We start from the raw sequence: 16,043 nt of genomic DNA on the forward strand, positions 1-16,043 counted from the left end.
ACACATAGACACCCACACACGAATGTAAGTCACATAGAGATACTTTTGTGCGGCTGGCGAAACACGTACGAAAAAGAAATATGCGCAACTTGACAATTGCTTAACACGCACAGTGGCAACAATAACAAAACTTTAACAACAATTACAACTACAACTTTTTGTTGTAGTTCTTGTTGTTTCGTTACCAAGGGCAACAACTGCGCTTTTTGTCCATTGCGGCCACACGCGGCGTATGCGCAACATGGCCAAAGTTCTGCGTCTTTGATATTGGCCGCCCTCAAAAATGAAGTTAACTTCATGCACTACCAAATTAACTAGCCTCTTTCTTTCTCTTTTTTTTTGCTCGTGCGAAAATCTTTTAGCCAGCTTCCCATCTGCCAGCTGAGTTGAGTTGAGGCCATCTTTTTCTCATGGATACTCATTATTTAATGTTTTGCCTTTCGCATTTTACTTAATTAACTAAGACAATTGCTTGGCAGTAATTAAATGGCCAATAGTTTTGGGGCTAGTTGAGAAACAGCTTGTGTTTGTGGGGAAAAATGTGTGTAGAGTGAAATTGTTGTACTTTATACATGTTAAAAGGCAACTATTTTATGTATTTATTTATTTTACTTGTAGGAAATAATAATAGCTTTAAGAGAATTATTCAACACTTCTTCTTTTTGGTTTTCCACTCGTGTAAAAATAGAAAAATTAAAAACCTACAAGCAAATCCATTAGTGGCATTATCAATGTGTTCTTTTCAATTAATCCACATCCATATTTCCTGACACGATTAGAATCTCTATTTTCTACCCTTTTCACTTGTGGCGCATCCATCGAATTGTTTTTTTTTTTTAAGCATTTGCAAGGACACCATTTTTCTTTTCCTTTGTTTTTTGTTCAAGAGAAAAGTATGCTGGCACCAGAGCAAAAAAAACCTTCAGAACTTGTTCACATAGTCTCTGATTCATGTGGCATGTGTGTAGTTGTAGTGGCAGGCATGGAAAACTCTGGTTTTTCTTTGCAATCTTTTACTGTCAGTGCATACTAATTCGGCATTTTCACATGGAGAATTTGGGTAAACATTTAGAAATGTGATACCTGAACTATTTAGGTTTTGAAGTAATTATTGTTAGATTTCTATTATAGGAATTCCTATGGGCAACATATCATTCTCCTAACTTTTGTAGTTTACTTTATGAATTATTGAATTTATCTTCCACATAATAAAAAGGGATTATTAAAAATGGACCTTATTTTACATAATAAGTATAGATGATTGGGAATATTCATCGTTAGCATTATAAATATGAATGAATGACTTTACTCATCTTTCCCTTATCTTGCATAATAAATTTAGATGATCGAATCTACTTATCTTTCACTTAATAAACATGGATTATAACAAATATTTCTAATGTTACATAATAAATATATATATGTGCCTTTCCTAATTTTCCACATAAAAACGATTCTAATAGGCAATTCAAGCAAAAGATGTGATCTTCATAAATATGTACTTGAGTTGATTTATAGCAGTTTCTATTTATGGTCAAGCTGCCCACGTTGCAAACAGGAAACATAAAACTCAAACAGCAAAAAAAAAAAAAAAAAAGAAAACAACTAAAATAAGTGCCTGGGAATGCCTAGGAATGATAAATACACAATAAACAACAACAAAAAATACTAGTCCAGTCATGCCGCAAAATTCGCATAACTTCAAATCAAGCGCAAATACGAGCAAATATAAATAATTATAATGGAGTCCCCAGATCTCCACTTAGAATCACTCTTAGAAGTCAAATCTCTCCCTCACTCATTCATTCTCTGTTACATGCTCTCTTCCTCACTCCTTCTCGCTCTCTCGCTCGCTCCTTATAATGCAGATCACTGGAGGCGGTGCTATATTAAATTGCAGCCATGCTATGCACACTCATTGGTTCGCACTCTCTTCGCACACATACAAGCGCAACGCAGAGAGCAGTGCGCGAGCATTAGCAGCCGGCGCACTGCTCACACACGATCGAACTGCTGTCTCAACTGCTCACATGTTGTGTGCGAGTTATTGCCAGCTCGCTCGCACTTGCCACCCTCGTTGCGCGTGGGTTTTGCTTGTTGAGAAACTTGTTTTGGTTTGTTATTGTTGTTGGTGTTAGTGTGTGTGCGGCGCTGCCGCCAACGTCTTCGTCTGTGAAAATTCTCACAAATTCGTTTTAGTCTCGGCTGCTGACCGTTTCAAAATCAGTTTCGTGCTGTCAACCCAACGAGCAGCATCAACAGACGTAAGTGTTGCGCATGCGCAAATCAAAACAAAACAAAAATAATCAACTCTGATCACCGAAATTGTATTAGAAATTAAAAAACAAAAACAAACTCGAGCAATTTGTTAAGAGTGCTAAAGTTAAAGTGTTTTTAAATAAACAGTGCAAATAGCAAACGGATTATCTATCGATATATTATCCACACACATATATATATATATATAACGACAGTTATGGCTGTATCGGCACTCAATATGACACCTTATTATGCTGGATATCCCTTTCAAGGTAAGCTCCTCTATTACCAATTACCACAATTACGACTACAAAACGTCAAGAAAAAAAATAAATACAAAAAAAATATGCACAATCATCATATGGGGCAGCACTTTCCAAACCCAGAGAGAGAGATCATTACCCCAACTATAACAACAACAAGAGCAACAATCATGATCAGCTTTTTGACTTATTGATTGTGATCAGAGCCCAGGCAACATTCCTTCCAGTCAGCAGCAGTCAGCCGCAGACTTTGCAGACTTTTTGGCGCGTTCTTCCAGTCTTCCAATCTTCCCGTCTTCCAGTCTGGCATTTCTTGACTGTTGCTTGTTGCGGCTCCGCTACTTTGATCTTGGCTCAGCGTCTGCTGTTGTATGCCTCACGTAGCAGCAACGTCAGCGCCCCAAAACGTTGAAGCTTTGCCTCGTTTTTTTTTTCTTCTTCTTCTTCTTTTTTTTTTTGGTAGTAACGATATTAGCTGGCACAGCTGGACGTGTGTCTGTCTGTCCCTCTGACGATCTGTCTCTGTGTCTGGCTTATGGATTATTAGTTTGACTTGATTGCATGGGCTGCGCAGCTGCAACAGTGATAGGCATTTTCCATGCAACAAAAAAACAGAAAGATGTATAAAAAACGATGCGATTTATTGATCGGTTTTTCTTTACTTGTTTTTCTTTTTTTTTTGCGTTTTACCCACGCAAATTGGCAATTTGCGCTTTGTTATGTTTAATACAAAAAAATGGCAAACGAATTGTTTTCGAGAGCGACTCAAAACTAGAAAACAATAGCTGCAAATAAATCCTAGCATCTTAAAATGTTCATAATTGGATTACTTACTGACGCTCAATCGGGCAGCGGGCAAAGGGAACAAAAGCTAATTGAAGATCACTTCAGAAAACCTATTCAAAATTGAGCCTAGAAAGATTTGTCTGACAAAGGTCTACATAAAATGCTGAAAGACTTGAACTGAAGACCGTACTCAAAAATGTACAACTATCTTTGCTACAGAACACTTGAGTTAATCACATTATTTTCCCGATTTGCATTCCACAAAAGTTAATTGAAGATCACTTGAATAAATGATATTCAGAATTGCACAAAATGTTGCATCCAATTTGCCAGACTGAGCCAGACTTGAACCGAAAACCCTACTTAAGATATTAACAACTATCTTGCTAAAAAAACACTTGAGCTCATCCCAGTATTTTCCCCTTATTTCATTGTCATCGTGCAGGACAGGGACGCGTCAATCAGCTCGGTGGCGTCTTCATCAATGGTCGCCCGCTACCCAATCACATTCGCCGCCAAATTGTGGAGATGGCCGCCGCAGGAGTTCGTCCTTGCGTCATTTCGCGGCAGCTGAGGGTTTCACATGGCTGTGTGTCAAAGATACTGAATCGCTTCCAGGAGACGGGCTCGATACGACCTGGTGTAATTGGTGGCAGCAAGCCCCGTGTGGCCACACCAGATATTGAGGCACGCATCGAGGAGTTGAAGCAATCGCAGCCGGGCATCTTTAGCTGGGAGATCCGAGCCAAGCTGATCGAGGCGGGCATCTGCGATAAACAGAATGCTCCATCGGTCAGCTCCATTTCGCGTTTGTTGCGCACCACTTCGGGCTCTGGCTGCGGATCGGGTTCGGGCTCGCACAGCATCGATGGCATCTTGGGCGGCGGCAGTGGCTCCTGTTCCGCGGGCAGCGAGGAGGAGAGCGAAGATGACACAGAGCCCAGTGTGCAGCTGAAGCGGAAACAGCGTCGCTCGAGGACAACCTTCTCCAACGATCAGATCGATGCATTGGAACGCATCTTTGCACGCACCCAATACCCAGATGTCTACACACGAGAGGAGCTCGCCCAGAGCACGGGTCTGACAGAGGCACGTGTCCAGGTTTGGTTCTCCAATCGTCGTGCTCGTCTCCGCAAACAGCTCAACACGCAGCAGATGCCGGGCAGCTTCCCCACCAGTAACAGCAGCAGCAGCAGCTCCTCCTCAGCTGCCGCCTATGGATCCACCAACATGGGCATGAGTCTCTATGCCGGCCAATCATGGCCAGCCACGGCGCACTATGAAACACAGGCTGGTTATGGTGGCTCGCTGGCCTCCATGTCACCGGCCAGTAGCAGCAGCGGCAGCTCCTCTGCCGCCCACAGTCCCACAGTGGATAACCAGACCCTCTCACACTCCCACTCCCAATCCCAGTTGCAGACTCATCAGCAACAGCAGGCACAAATCTCGAGCAGCAATTTTATGAGCAGTGCTTATTCCGCATCCTCTGCTGCTGCTGCTGCAGCTGCCTATTCCATGCCGTCGCCAACAGTTGCCGCTAGTTCGGCGGAGCAGCTGCGTTCCCAGTTTGCCACGGCTGCGGCATCCGGTTCGCATCATCATCATCATCCTTCGTCCTGGGATAGCTATAATTTTGCCGGTTCCTTCTTCCCTAGCAACAATCACATGGGCGGCTATCATCAGGCCGAGCCGAGCAAGAATTCCATGGTGCCCAATCCTGCTGCTGCCTATCCCTATTTTGGTTTTTAAGTCTATTATCCAACTCCGATCTTCTCCAGCACCTGCTCCAGTTGTAAGTTCTAAGTTCTTTCGTTTGTAGCTGGTTCTATTCTCCTATTCTCTTTTATCTGCAGTGCCTGCTATATTTTTTGATCATCAATTAATTCAAAAGAGTTTTGTTCGTTAAGAGCCTAAGACTGTTCATACTTAGTTTAAATGTTATGCTAAGAATTTTTACTAGAATTTAAATGATTCAAAATACATATGAAAATAAATAAAAATTATATAAATACAAAGTTATCTGGTTTTTTAAATGGTATTAATTTTCAAGTTGGGTTGTTTGCATCGTTTGCTTAATTAAGTCATTTAAATAATAAATTATATGAATATCAAATTATCTGTTTTTTTAAATGGTATTAATTTTTATGTCGGGTTTCTTATATCGCTTCCTTATTATTTTCTGTAAGTGTGTAAGAATCTAATTTCTTCTGAGAAATTCCACATTCAATATTAGAATCATTATTCGAATATTATGTGAATTTATTATATATATATACACAAATAATATTATAATTACTGAAAGACTATTCCAGACTATTTAAGTATGCCGAAAATTGATTATACATATATCACATCATTTGAGTTTTCGAAGATAGTCCGCTTAAGGGAGAATATATATATATTGCCAATAAGACATTTAAGAATGTATTTCAAGTACTATAAATTTTCCAAAACATTATTGATTTTTTCCATCTTGTGGATTATTATATAAAATGTCCTCAGCTGTGTCCTTAGCTGTTCCTAAATATGTCTAAGTCTGTCATCTCATTTGAGACAGCATAGAAAACGAAGCGTCTGTCTCTGGATACAATATATTTATTTCCGAATACAATGCGTACATACACCATTACACTAAGGACATTTGCGAATGTGCCGCAAAAAGGACAAACGTGTATCAGGACCACACAGGCTAAATTGTGGACATGTCCAAGGAGCCACCACAACAGGTTCAAGCCCCGATCAGCTAATCCAACAAAATCAGACAGAAATTGTCCCCTAAACTGACAGTGCAACAATAAAGGACTCGATGTGTGTGTGGGTGTGGGTGTGTGTGTGGCTTCCCATTGCTCGACTGGATGAGGGCCCATAAAGAAGGCGACCTTATGAGCTGACAATTAAACAATTAGAGACAAACAGCGACTCGATAATACGAAAATAATTTACAGTATTCCTGATTGTCTGTCAGACAACAAAAAGAAGAAATAGAAAAAGATAGCCGACTAAATAAAGCAATTCACAAAAGAGAAGAAGAGATATGAGCCAAATATGAGGCGACCACCAACGTGAGTGGTGTTCCTTTCAAGAAGCCGCATCCTACTGCCAAAAGATGAGAAGCCCGAGCCGATCTATGAGCAAAAACACAAGAACATGGGAGTGGACAAAGCCATTGACAAAACGCCAGGCGGGTAGAAGGGGAGGGAGGACGGAAGAGTAGTCTCAAGTAGTAGGTCCTATTATACACTCAGAAAAATATAGATTTCTTATATTAGCTTTATTGTTACTTATATTGTTATTAAACGTTAGTATTTTAAGATGTCACATATAATTATTTTACATAGTCTATAAATTGATGTAGCTTCAATTGAACTTTCTGAGAATGAGGCTTTGCATTCAAATTTTTAGAAAATGAAAATCCTTCCAATTTTTTATGTAAATTTTCTAAAATTCAATTCGATTTTTCCTGAGTGTAGTAGTAGATGCTGCACTAGTCTAGTTATGACTTTCTTGGGTGGCTACTGCTCATCATCAATATCTCTCTCTCTCTCTCTCTCTCTCTGCGTCTCTCTGTCTCTCTCTCGGGGAACCCTCAATTATGTTTGCTCAGCGGGCGTCGCACTTACGCACCTAGAATGAATACATATTCCACTGATGCTGCTCGGCGAGTATCTAAATGAAAACATCAATTAGTTCATATCGCTTGGGTCCCCGTTGTCTGCCTGCCCTAGGCTAGGGCAGGTCCTGGGCACAGGATGATGCAGGACGACGACGACAGGTTCGCTCTCGCTACAAGGGTGATAATGTGTGTCAACTGTGACAATCATAATGGATCGCTGCCCCGGGGTGCCACACAGCACAGAGGACACTTGGTGCATACAGTAGCCCTGCGGCTTCATCTTTGACTCGTCCTGGGCCACCAACTTGGAGATTTTATACAAATTTAATTTGTGTGGCAAGTTGAGAGTAGCAGCATCTTCTTCTTGCCTCTGCTGCGGCACTCTTAAACACAACTGTTGAAAGCCACTGCCGACCTTTGAGCGCTCTTTGATTTATGCGTTTTTGATAGCTCGGCCCAAGATCGACTGCCAACGCAGACAGTAGCATGCGAATTTTATTTTTCTATATATTTTCATACATATATATATTGTTTTTTGTTTTTTGTTTTTTTTTTTTGTGCCGAGCAAACTTCCTGTGTGGGCCAAAGTGCTGTGAATGCTGAATACTGAGTGAATTAGTGTTCCACTCTCGGGTGTCCGGTAGCTGGCGGCAATGTGTAGACGCTTTGTCTCCCATTGCCACATTTTGATTGATGATCAACATATTTTTTTGCCGTGATCAACCAGCGCTGTTGTTGCTGTTGTTGTTATTGGCGAAGGCGTTCCTAATGCGAATTGTGATCGGCTTGAGATCAGTGCCTAGAACCGCAAATGTGGGAAACACTTTTGCGACTTGACTAATAAAAATATTGAAATTAAACTGGTTAAACTAGCAGATGCCGTGATCGTGAGTTTAGTTGGTTGAATATACAAATACGTATTTTATAATGCCATCTTTATGAAATTTGAACAGTTGTTCATTTATATGTCTGTATATTTTATATATATTAATTGGAACCTTATATCTTTAAAAGCGTATCTTTTATTGCTACTCTTTAGCTCTTATAGTCTCTGAGATAGACTTGCATATACAGACAGACAATACCTATATGGCTAGATAGATTCTTCTGTTCAAGCTGATCAAGAATGTGTATACCTTATGAGGTCGGAGTTGTTGCTTTCTACTTGTTACACACATTTGCTTAAATTCCTTATAATTTGTTATTCATTTTAAATGCGTTCGGGCTATATAAAAACATTTTAAAGAATTATAAATAAAGTTGTCTTTGCTTTCAAATATTGGAATAGTTTCTTAACCTGATAGATGCTTCAAGGCACTCCACACTTGCCTGGGCACCTGCTTGCGACCAAATTGCATGTGTCCAACGCGAAGTGCAACCGCTAATTGCCGCCAATGTGGAAGCCGCAGCAAAGTAAATAAACATGCATGGGAGCAATATGACAGGCACGGACAATTTACAAGTGCCTGATGATGAACTGATGAAATTTTCCGCCAATTTTTCACGTACTCATTCGCTCATTTAAACCACACGCCAAAAATATATATAAAAAAACAAAACAAGACAACAAGAAAACAAAACAAAGCACATATAAATTTATCATATATTCATTAAAAATTATTTACGTTTATTAAATAGCGCAACCAGAAAATAACAACAACAACAAAAATTTTAAGGTGTGCGAGTGAGATGAAAGATGGGAGATAAAAGATATGAAGTCATGTGTTTTTTTAGGATCGGGCGAGCGTTGATAACACATCAAGACCAATCTGATAAGGAACGCTTTAAATTCCGTTACGTAACGCAAATTTAGAGCGTTACAATTTGCGAAAGAGAGACAGCAATAATAGCCAGGTTCACACCGTTGTTGTTGTTGTCTCCCCGATGACTGCTCTCTTTTCGGGGTTGCCTTTTTATTTTTACTTTTAAGTTTTTTGTGTTGTTGCCGCTTCCTCTGCTTTAGTCGCCGAAATCAGCCAAAGGCGATTTACGCGTGAATTTTGATCGATTCGCGTTGAAAATTTGATAAACTCGTCGTCTGTTTGTGTTTTCAGTTTTCAGTTTTGAGTTTGAGTTTATGTTTGTGTTTGTGTTTGCCTTGTGAGCTTTCTGATAGTGCCCCTGCGGCAAAGTACTCGCCCTTTTTCGCGGGCAGTGCGGAAGACACTTTTCAACAGGTGGTCCAAATTGACTGTGTACTTGTGGTGAGCATAAATTGAGCTTAACTTGTGAGTTGAAATTGGAATTGGAATTATACTTTACTTGTATCTGAATTCCAAGCAGGGAATTCCTTGCAAATGTATTCAACTGCAGACAGCAACAATCAAAGCTGTCAAAGTCATTATTAACATGTAGTCCAACTTGACTGAGTACTGTGAGCATAAATTGAGCTTAAGTTGGATTTGATTTCTTTCTGAATTCCTTATATATTGCTGGGAGTTCTTTGACTAAACGTTGAACTTCTGGCAACAGTTAACAAAGCTGTCAGAGTCAGATGTCTACTTTAAGTTACTTAATTAATTAAAAGGATAAGAATTTGAATGGAAGTCTTCCATAAGAAATCAACTTTGAAAAACACTCATACTTTCCCCAGCCATATATAACAGCTCAAAACTTACTACACTCAAACCTTTGCCAGGGCTTTTTGCACATGGTTTGACTTTTATATTAAAACTGCATTCAAAGCTGGGAGCAGGACTTTCTATGAAAATTCAACAATTTTTGATCATATTCCTTTATTCCAACCTAGTTTATATTATGATTATTCATCAGAGCTGTGCTCTGTAAGCGTTATTTGCCATTCAGAAAGGGCAGAAGATCAGAATTGAGTTGAGCTGGCTATTTATAACCGCGTTGAAAGTTGCTTATCATAATTTTGGTTTTGCAATGTCTTTATACGAGTACCTCCAAGAACCGGGCCTTAACGATCGGTTTTGGCGCGTTTCACCCTGCGGCAAGCTCGGGTACCAGTGAGTCTGTGGCAGCGTTGCAGCGATGACGTAGTAGTAGTTGTAGTTGCAACTTGCAGCCAAAGTGCGCGCGTAACATTATAATTCAATAAGCGAACCCTGCAAAAGCCAAATGAACAATTCTATATGGGCTCAGTGTTGTGCAGCTGTAGTAGAAAGTAGCAGCCAACTTGTCTGCCGCAGCAGATTGTGGCAACATTATTGCTGCACTTGAAGTTGTTGTTGTTGTGGCCAATTGCAGAAATCATCAAAGTGGCAACATGTAATTTGATCGTCGCTGATGGTGGCACAACCGTCGGCGAACTGCTTTGAGCTACGATCAGCGATCTCCTCCGATCAGCGATCAGCGATCGGCGATCGCCAGTTTTAAGCGAGCGTTAAATCTGCCAACCGAAGAAGGGTCCTCTCCTAAAAATGTGATTTCGTTATTCTTTTATTGCAGCAATGATCGTACTTTGATTATTGATTAAAGCCTATTTTTTTGGGGGGGACACAGATGCACTCAGAAAAATTTAAAAACAAAATGTTGACAATTGCCACACTTTTGGCGTCAAGATTCGCTGACCTTATTAATGAGGCTGTCTATTAATAAATTGAGTTCGCCTTTTCTTAATTCCAGTGTAGATATTTTGCTAAATGCTTTATAATTTAATTTGCAAAAATCGTACAATTTTACGGCGATTTTTACTCGCGATAATTTTTAACAAATGGAAAAAAGTCCCTCCTAATTTTGAGAAATGTTTTTTTTCTTAGTTTAGAAAATATTTCTAATAACTAGAAAAACTTTTTATGTAACCAAAATAAAATAGTCAAAACGCATTTTTAATTTTTAGAAATTTATTTTCGCTTATCTAGATATTATTTCTGAAGACTAGGAAAACTTTCTTTCAGATCAATTTTGCAAATTTTAGAGCAATTTTGTTTCTGAGTGTAGATCGAGGTTGAATGCCTGATGAAATTGCTTGATCAGGTTGCACAAATTGAATGTTATTTTGCAAAATGCGCACACGTAGCTAGCCGTGCAATATGCGATCACCAAAGTGGACTTTTGCAGATGCAGAAGTGATCTCCAGAGAGAGAGACAGTGATAGAGAGAGAGAGAGAGAGAGAGAGAAGGACTGTCGACTGTTGTAGACTGGGTGACTGGTGGATAACTGCTCTGTAGATTGGCATAGCGCGCGAAGATTCTTTGATCATTTTACGCTCATTTGTCGGCACACACAAACTAAGACACACACACACACACACACTCTCGAGACTAAGACCGCGCTGATCTTTAGCATATTTTACGCTCAACTTGTGATCAAACCGTAACTTTGGTGTCGTACCTGCTCCAAGTTTCGCAAACTCCAACTTCAGCTTGGACTCCAACTCCAACTCCGACTCCAACTGCGACTGCGTCTCAGGATGACTCATAGCCCATTTGCTGTACCATCCATCAGGGTAACTAGCCGCTGTGATATATTTGCATATGGCTTGGGAAAGTCGTCGACTTGTTGGCCAAGTTGTTGTTGCTCGCTTGCTCTTTGCCTTTACCATTTTCTGTACATTATTATTATTATTTTTCTTCATTTTTTTTTTTTTTTTGCTTTGGCTTACATTTTATTTTATTTTTTATTGTTATTCGTTTGCCAGTTAAATTTGTGTGATTTTTCTTTTTTCACTCGCGCTGCTTTTGTGGCCGTTGCTTTGATCTTTTGCCGCCTCAACACATGGTATTGTACAGTGTACACTCCGTGTACAGTACGACCTAGCTGTGCTTTTTAAGTTTTGTTTTTTCTATGCCTCTTTTGTTATTATGTCAATTGTTTGTAATTTCGTCCATTTGATTTGAAGGTTTTTTTTATCATTGGTTACTTGCTATCCCATTGGTTGCACACTATAGAAATTTAATTTGAAAGAGATTGAGATTCTGCCAACACTTTATTCATTGATGTCGAGTTAATAAAATTCCTAAAAATAACTCAGAAATACTTGTATTGAGTGCACTTATTTTTAGATACTGTGCTGAATTCTTTATATTACTATTGTAACTTACAGTTTCGCTGGGATTAGCTTAAAAAGAAGTTGATCAAAAAGAGAAATAAAATTGACTAGTTTTAAGCAATGATTCAGTTGTCAATCGCGTTTTTCAAAATGATGGACTATAGCTAATTTCTTCCTTGATTCTTAAAATAAAAATTATGGTTCAAGACGAGTTTATAAAAATCGATTATGTTTTTTCAAAACTGTTTCTGATAGATCATTTCTACAATGATTTTTAATAAAAAATAAAAATGTTTTTGTTGTTATCTGTAATCCATATTAAAAATGGCACACATCATTAGCACTCACACATTTAGTTCGCACTTTCCCTCAATTGCTAAATTTCTCTAAGAATACAATTTCTAAATGGGAAAAAGCAGACCCCAAAACAAAAAAAAAAAACAAATCTCTGTGAACTATACGAAAAACGAGTTTCCACGGCATACGAAAAAGCAGAGAGGGAGAGAGAGAGACAGATTTCTAGTACAAACAACCCAATCATTTAAATGAATTATATTGCGCGCATTGAAAGCGACTGCCAGCTCAGGGATCGGGAAGAGGAACAGGAACCGAGGCAAGCGGAAGGATATGTGCAGTGTAAGCAGAGGCAAGAAATCTGCGCAAACTGCAGCTAACAGGACCCAGGACCACCACCAACATGCTCCTGCTGCTGATGATGATGATGCTGATGCTTATGAAGGCTATGGCTGTGGATATAGTCAAAGTTGATGTCGATGTCGAGGTTGATAGGCGAGCAAATTGGCGTGAAGCGTGCAGAAATCGTGGCTGCAGAACAGGCAGCAAAGGTTCGCATTTAGCTTCTCTTTCTGCTCGCTGCCATTATTTTTCAACATATCCAAAATGAAACATTTTTGACACTTTTCTTTTTTCTTTTTTGTTTTTGTGTTTTCGTTTTTGACTTGGTGCAGCTGTCTCCGGTCTCTCTTTCTCTCTCTCTCTCTCTCTCTGAATATAGGAAGCTGGCGTGGCTTAGGGGCGTCCTTTCCTCCTCGCTGTGCTGCGTTTGGCAGAGGGGTGGTGCAGGGGTAGGGTTGGGGGCAGGGGGTATGGAGTAAGGGGGTCAACTTGCAGCTTGCTTAGCGCAAATATGGATTATTTTTACGCTTATTTTGATGTGCTCGGTGGATGTTTGCTTTGGGCACTTATAAACGCTTGGTGTGACCGAGAACTCCTGCCTCCTGCATCCTGCCACGACGGTGGTTGCATTGCAGCCCTTTTTTGGGCAGCCATTATGAATTGCCTGCCCTGAATTTTAAAGCTATGCCAAAAAAGGTATATATATATATGTGAGATTTGGCAGCCATTGCGACATTGATGAGACATACTTAATGAGATTTACTTATTGAAATTTATGTTGCAAATGAACACGACATAAGTTAACAATTTATTACAATTGTTTAGAGCTTTCAGTTATAGAGAAAGAATTTTGTGTTTACAAATTCTTTGACTTGTTATAGAAGCTAAGATTATAATTCAAAAAATGAGAGATTTATCTTTGATGAGTGGAAAAAAGAGTTATTTAAATGGTGTCTTCATATTTTACCACAGAACTGATTTTGTTTACCAAAACTATATTTCGTCTTGCTCAAAATAAATAATATTTACCAAGCTATTCAAATAAGAAAATAAGTAAATTAGTAACTTAATGTACTTTCAATGGGATTTTCATATTTTAATATAAAATTAAATTGTTTCGCAAAAACATACTTTACTTTCAGCATTCATTTTGTGTCTTCAACATTCCTTACGAAGTTGATTTACTTAATTCCTTGATCCCTTAAAATCTCTTTTATACAAAAAATAACATTAATCTTGACTTCCATCTGTATAAATGCGCATGTTTTGCATTGCTTCAGCTCGTCGAACCTGTTCCCAAATAACTTGTGACAAGCTGATCACAAAGTTAATCCATAAATTGTCACACAAAAATCAAGAAATCAACCAAAATATGCTTTTGCCAAAAATTCATAAGCGGGTTTGCTTAACAACAACAAGCTAAAAATTCAGTTGAAATCAATATCCGATTATATAGATCAAACAGATCAAGCCAGGCCAAAAACGGCATGTTGTCAAACGTTGTATTCTCTGAGCCGCTGAACAAGCTTAGCCAATGCGACTTGAAGATAGTAGAGGGGGGAGGTGGCAACGGGTCAAAGAAGGCGTGGCTGCATTTTGATACAAATCAAACAGAGCCAAGCAGATTACAATTTATTATTTATGTGAGAAGAAAAGGAGGCTCTAAGTGAATTTTGGTTGCGCGTGCAGCAGATTATCCTTGTTGCACTTGTTCCCGTTCCCGTTCCCGCAGGATACAACAGGTAGATTGACAGTAGGAGTCAGTAGCTGCAGTCGACAAAAGTAACAAGTTCAAGAGCAGCAGGTCCGCAAGATGAACTCATCAGAGAGACAGACACTGATCCGATTTCGACTGCGATATCTCGAGTCTATTCAATTTGGCTTACGGTCTGAAGTCTGAATCTGAAGTCTGAAGCCGCTGCTAAGTCGAGTAAACGCCTACGTGGCCCAAGAAGTCATCTCATGTTGAGAGTCAGAGAAAAAAAATGGACACTGACACCATTTGTGGCACCTTTTTTTGGGTTAGCAACCTGCTCGTGTCTGATCCTCGTTGATCCTTGCCTGAGCACGCTACAGTTTTGGCAATATTTATTGGCTTTATTGGATTTACAGCTTACCGAGCAGTACGCAATCTTAGATACGCATCTCTTGCTCACTCTTTTTTCTCTCTCTCTCTCTCTCTCTCTCTCTCTCTCTCTCTCTCTCTTAGCACCCCCAACCTGACATCCTTGCATCCTGTCAACCTGCTCAGGCGCATTGAATCTTGAGTTGTTGGTCATGGCGCATTAGTTTTACTTACTTTTGCGATCTATTAACAACTTTGCAGTCGTATTTCTTGCTTCATTGTGATTCTTATCTATGTAATCAGCTACGTGTTTCACATATCCGGTCCAGTTAATCTTAACATAAATACTGTTGCTAATTTTGATGACTTATTTGCCTGTATGTACGTGGAGTTAGATAGATTATGTATTAACTAATCGAAATTGTGGCATGGGTAAAAAGTAAATCTAAAAGGAAAATAATATAGATAATAATGTTCTGATCATGAACTGTAATCTTGGATCGCATTAAAATTTAGACTTGTATAAAATTAAAGCAAAAATAGGTGGACAGACAGCCAGTTGGCTGAAAAGTGCCAAGTTTGCAAGATCAAGATCAAACTCACATTCGCATTTAGTGTGATCGTGGATCAGATCGTGGATCAGAGATCGCAGAGCAGCTGAAAGTTTTTCTATATTGCCGTTAGATATTGCTTTGTAGTCGAGCCGACAAATGAGATCCAATACTCGCCCCGTTTAATATTCATATCAGCAGGCAATCGACATGATCAACTCAACATCGACATCAACATACAACAACAACAACAACAATTGCAACAATAACAATATATGGCCCCAAGCGACTTGCAACTGGCAACTGGCCTATGAATCACTTACTTGCAACGAGGCAGCTATCCGATGAAAGAGATGAAATTTTAGCAGCCTACTCACACTAGAAGCTAGCGTCTTTCTTCTGTTGCTGTTGCAACTGATGGATGGATGTTGCACTTGCCCCCCCTCGAGGCAAACACAGGCAGCTTCAGTTAAAGACACAGCTCCAGCTTCAGCAGCCCATGCAAATTGAGGCGTTTAGCTCGTGCGACTGTAAACTATGCAGATGTCTGATTAGTGTTGTTGATACCACCTTCTCAGCTCCCCACTCACTTGACTACCCCTCCCCACTAACCCCTTACGACACACATGCCGTACATGCAACCGAAATGAATTCAAACAGCTTTCAGCTTAAAGTCCTTATCGATTTTCGCGAATGAACAAAAAAGTACATCCCAAAAAAGTGGTGAAAAGTGAAAAGCAGATAAAATACACTCTGCTAAAAACATCACTATTTTCTTCTTATTTCTAAAAACGAGAAAAAAATTTCAAATTTGTACACAGATTTTTTTGGAGCAATTTTCTAAGCTTTAGCTAAATTTTGTACATTTTTTCCTTTTTAGAAACGCAGTTCTTAATAATAGAAAATATTTCTAAA

General features: G+C 39.3%; 1 protein-coding gene across 1 annotated transcript; it reads left to right on the forward strand.

Moving 5' to 3' along the window:
- Positions 1-2,476: 2,476 nt before the first annotated feature.
- Positions 2,477-5,201, forward strand: LOC6568761 (protein gooseberry). The gene is made up of 2 exons (XM_032741053.1): positions 2,477-2,531; positions 3,754-5,201. The coding sequence occupies exons 1-2, from the start codon at positions 2,477-2,479 to the stop codon at positions 5,055-5,057; spliced, it is 1,359 nt and encodes a 452-aa protein (XP_032596944.1). The 3' UTR covers positions 5,058-5,201.
- Positions 5,202-16,043: the final 10,842 nt, after the last annotated feature.

The sequence above is a fragment of the Drosophila grimshawi genome, unplaced genomic scaffold, assembly GCF_018153295.1.
Source record: "Drosophila grimshawi isolate 15287-2541.00 unplaced genomic scaffold, ASM1815329v1 contig_131, whole genome shotgun sequence".
Taxonomy (NCBI): domain Eukaryota; kingdom Metazoa; phylum Arthropoda; class Insecta; order Diptera; family Drosophilidae; genus Drosophila; species Drosophila grimshawi.

Coding starts and splice junctions, on each gene's coding strand:
- LOC6568761 (XM_032741053.1), top strand. CDS start 2,477: ATGGCTGTATCGGCACTCAATATGACACCTTATTATGCTGGATATCCC. Junction 2,532..3,753: donor TGCTGGATATCCCTTTCAAG/GTAAGCTCCTCT, acceptor GTCATCGTGCAG/GACAGGGACGCGTCAATCAG.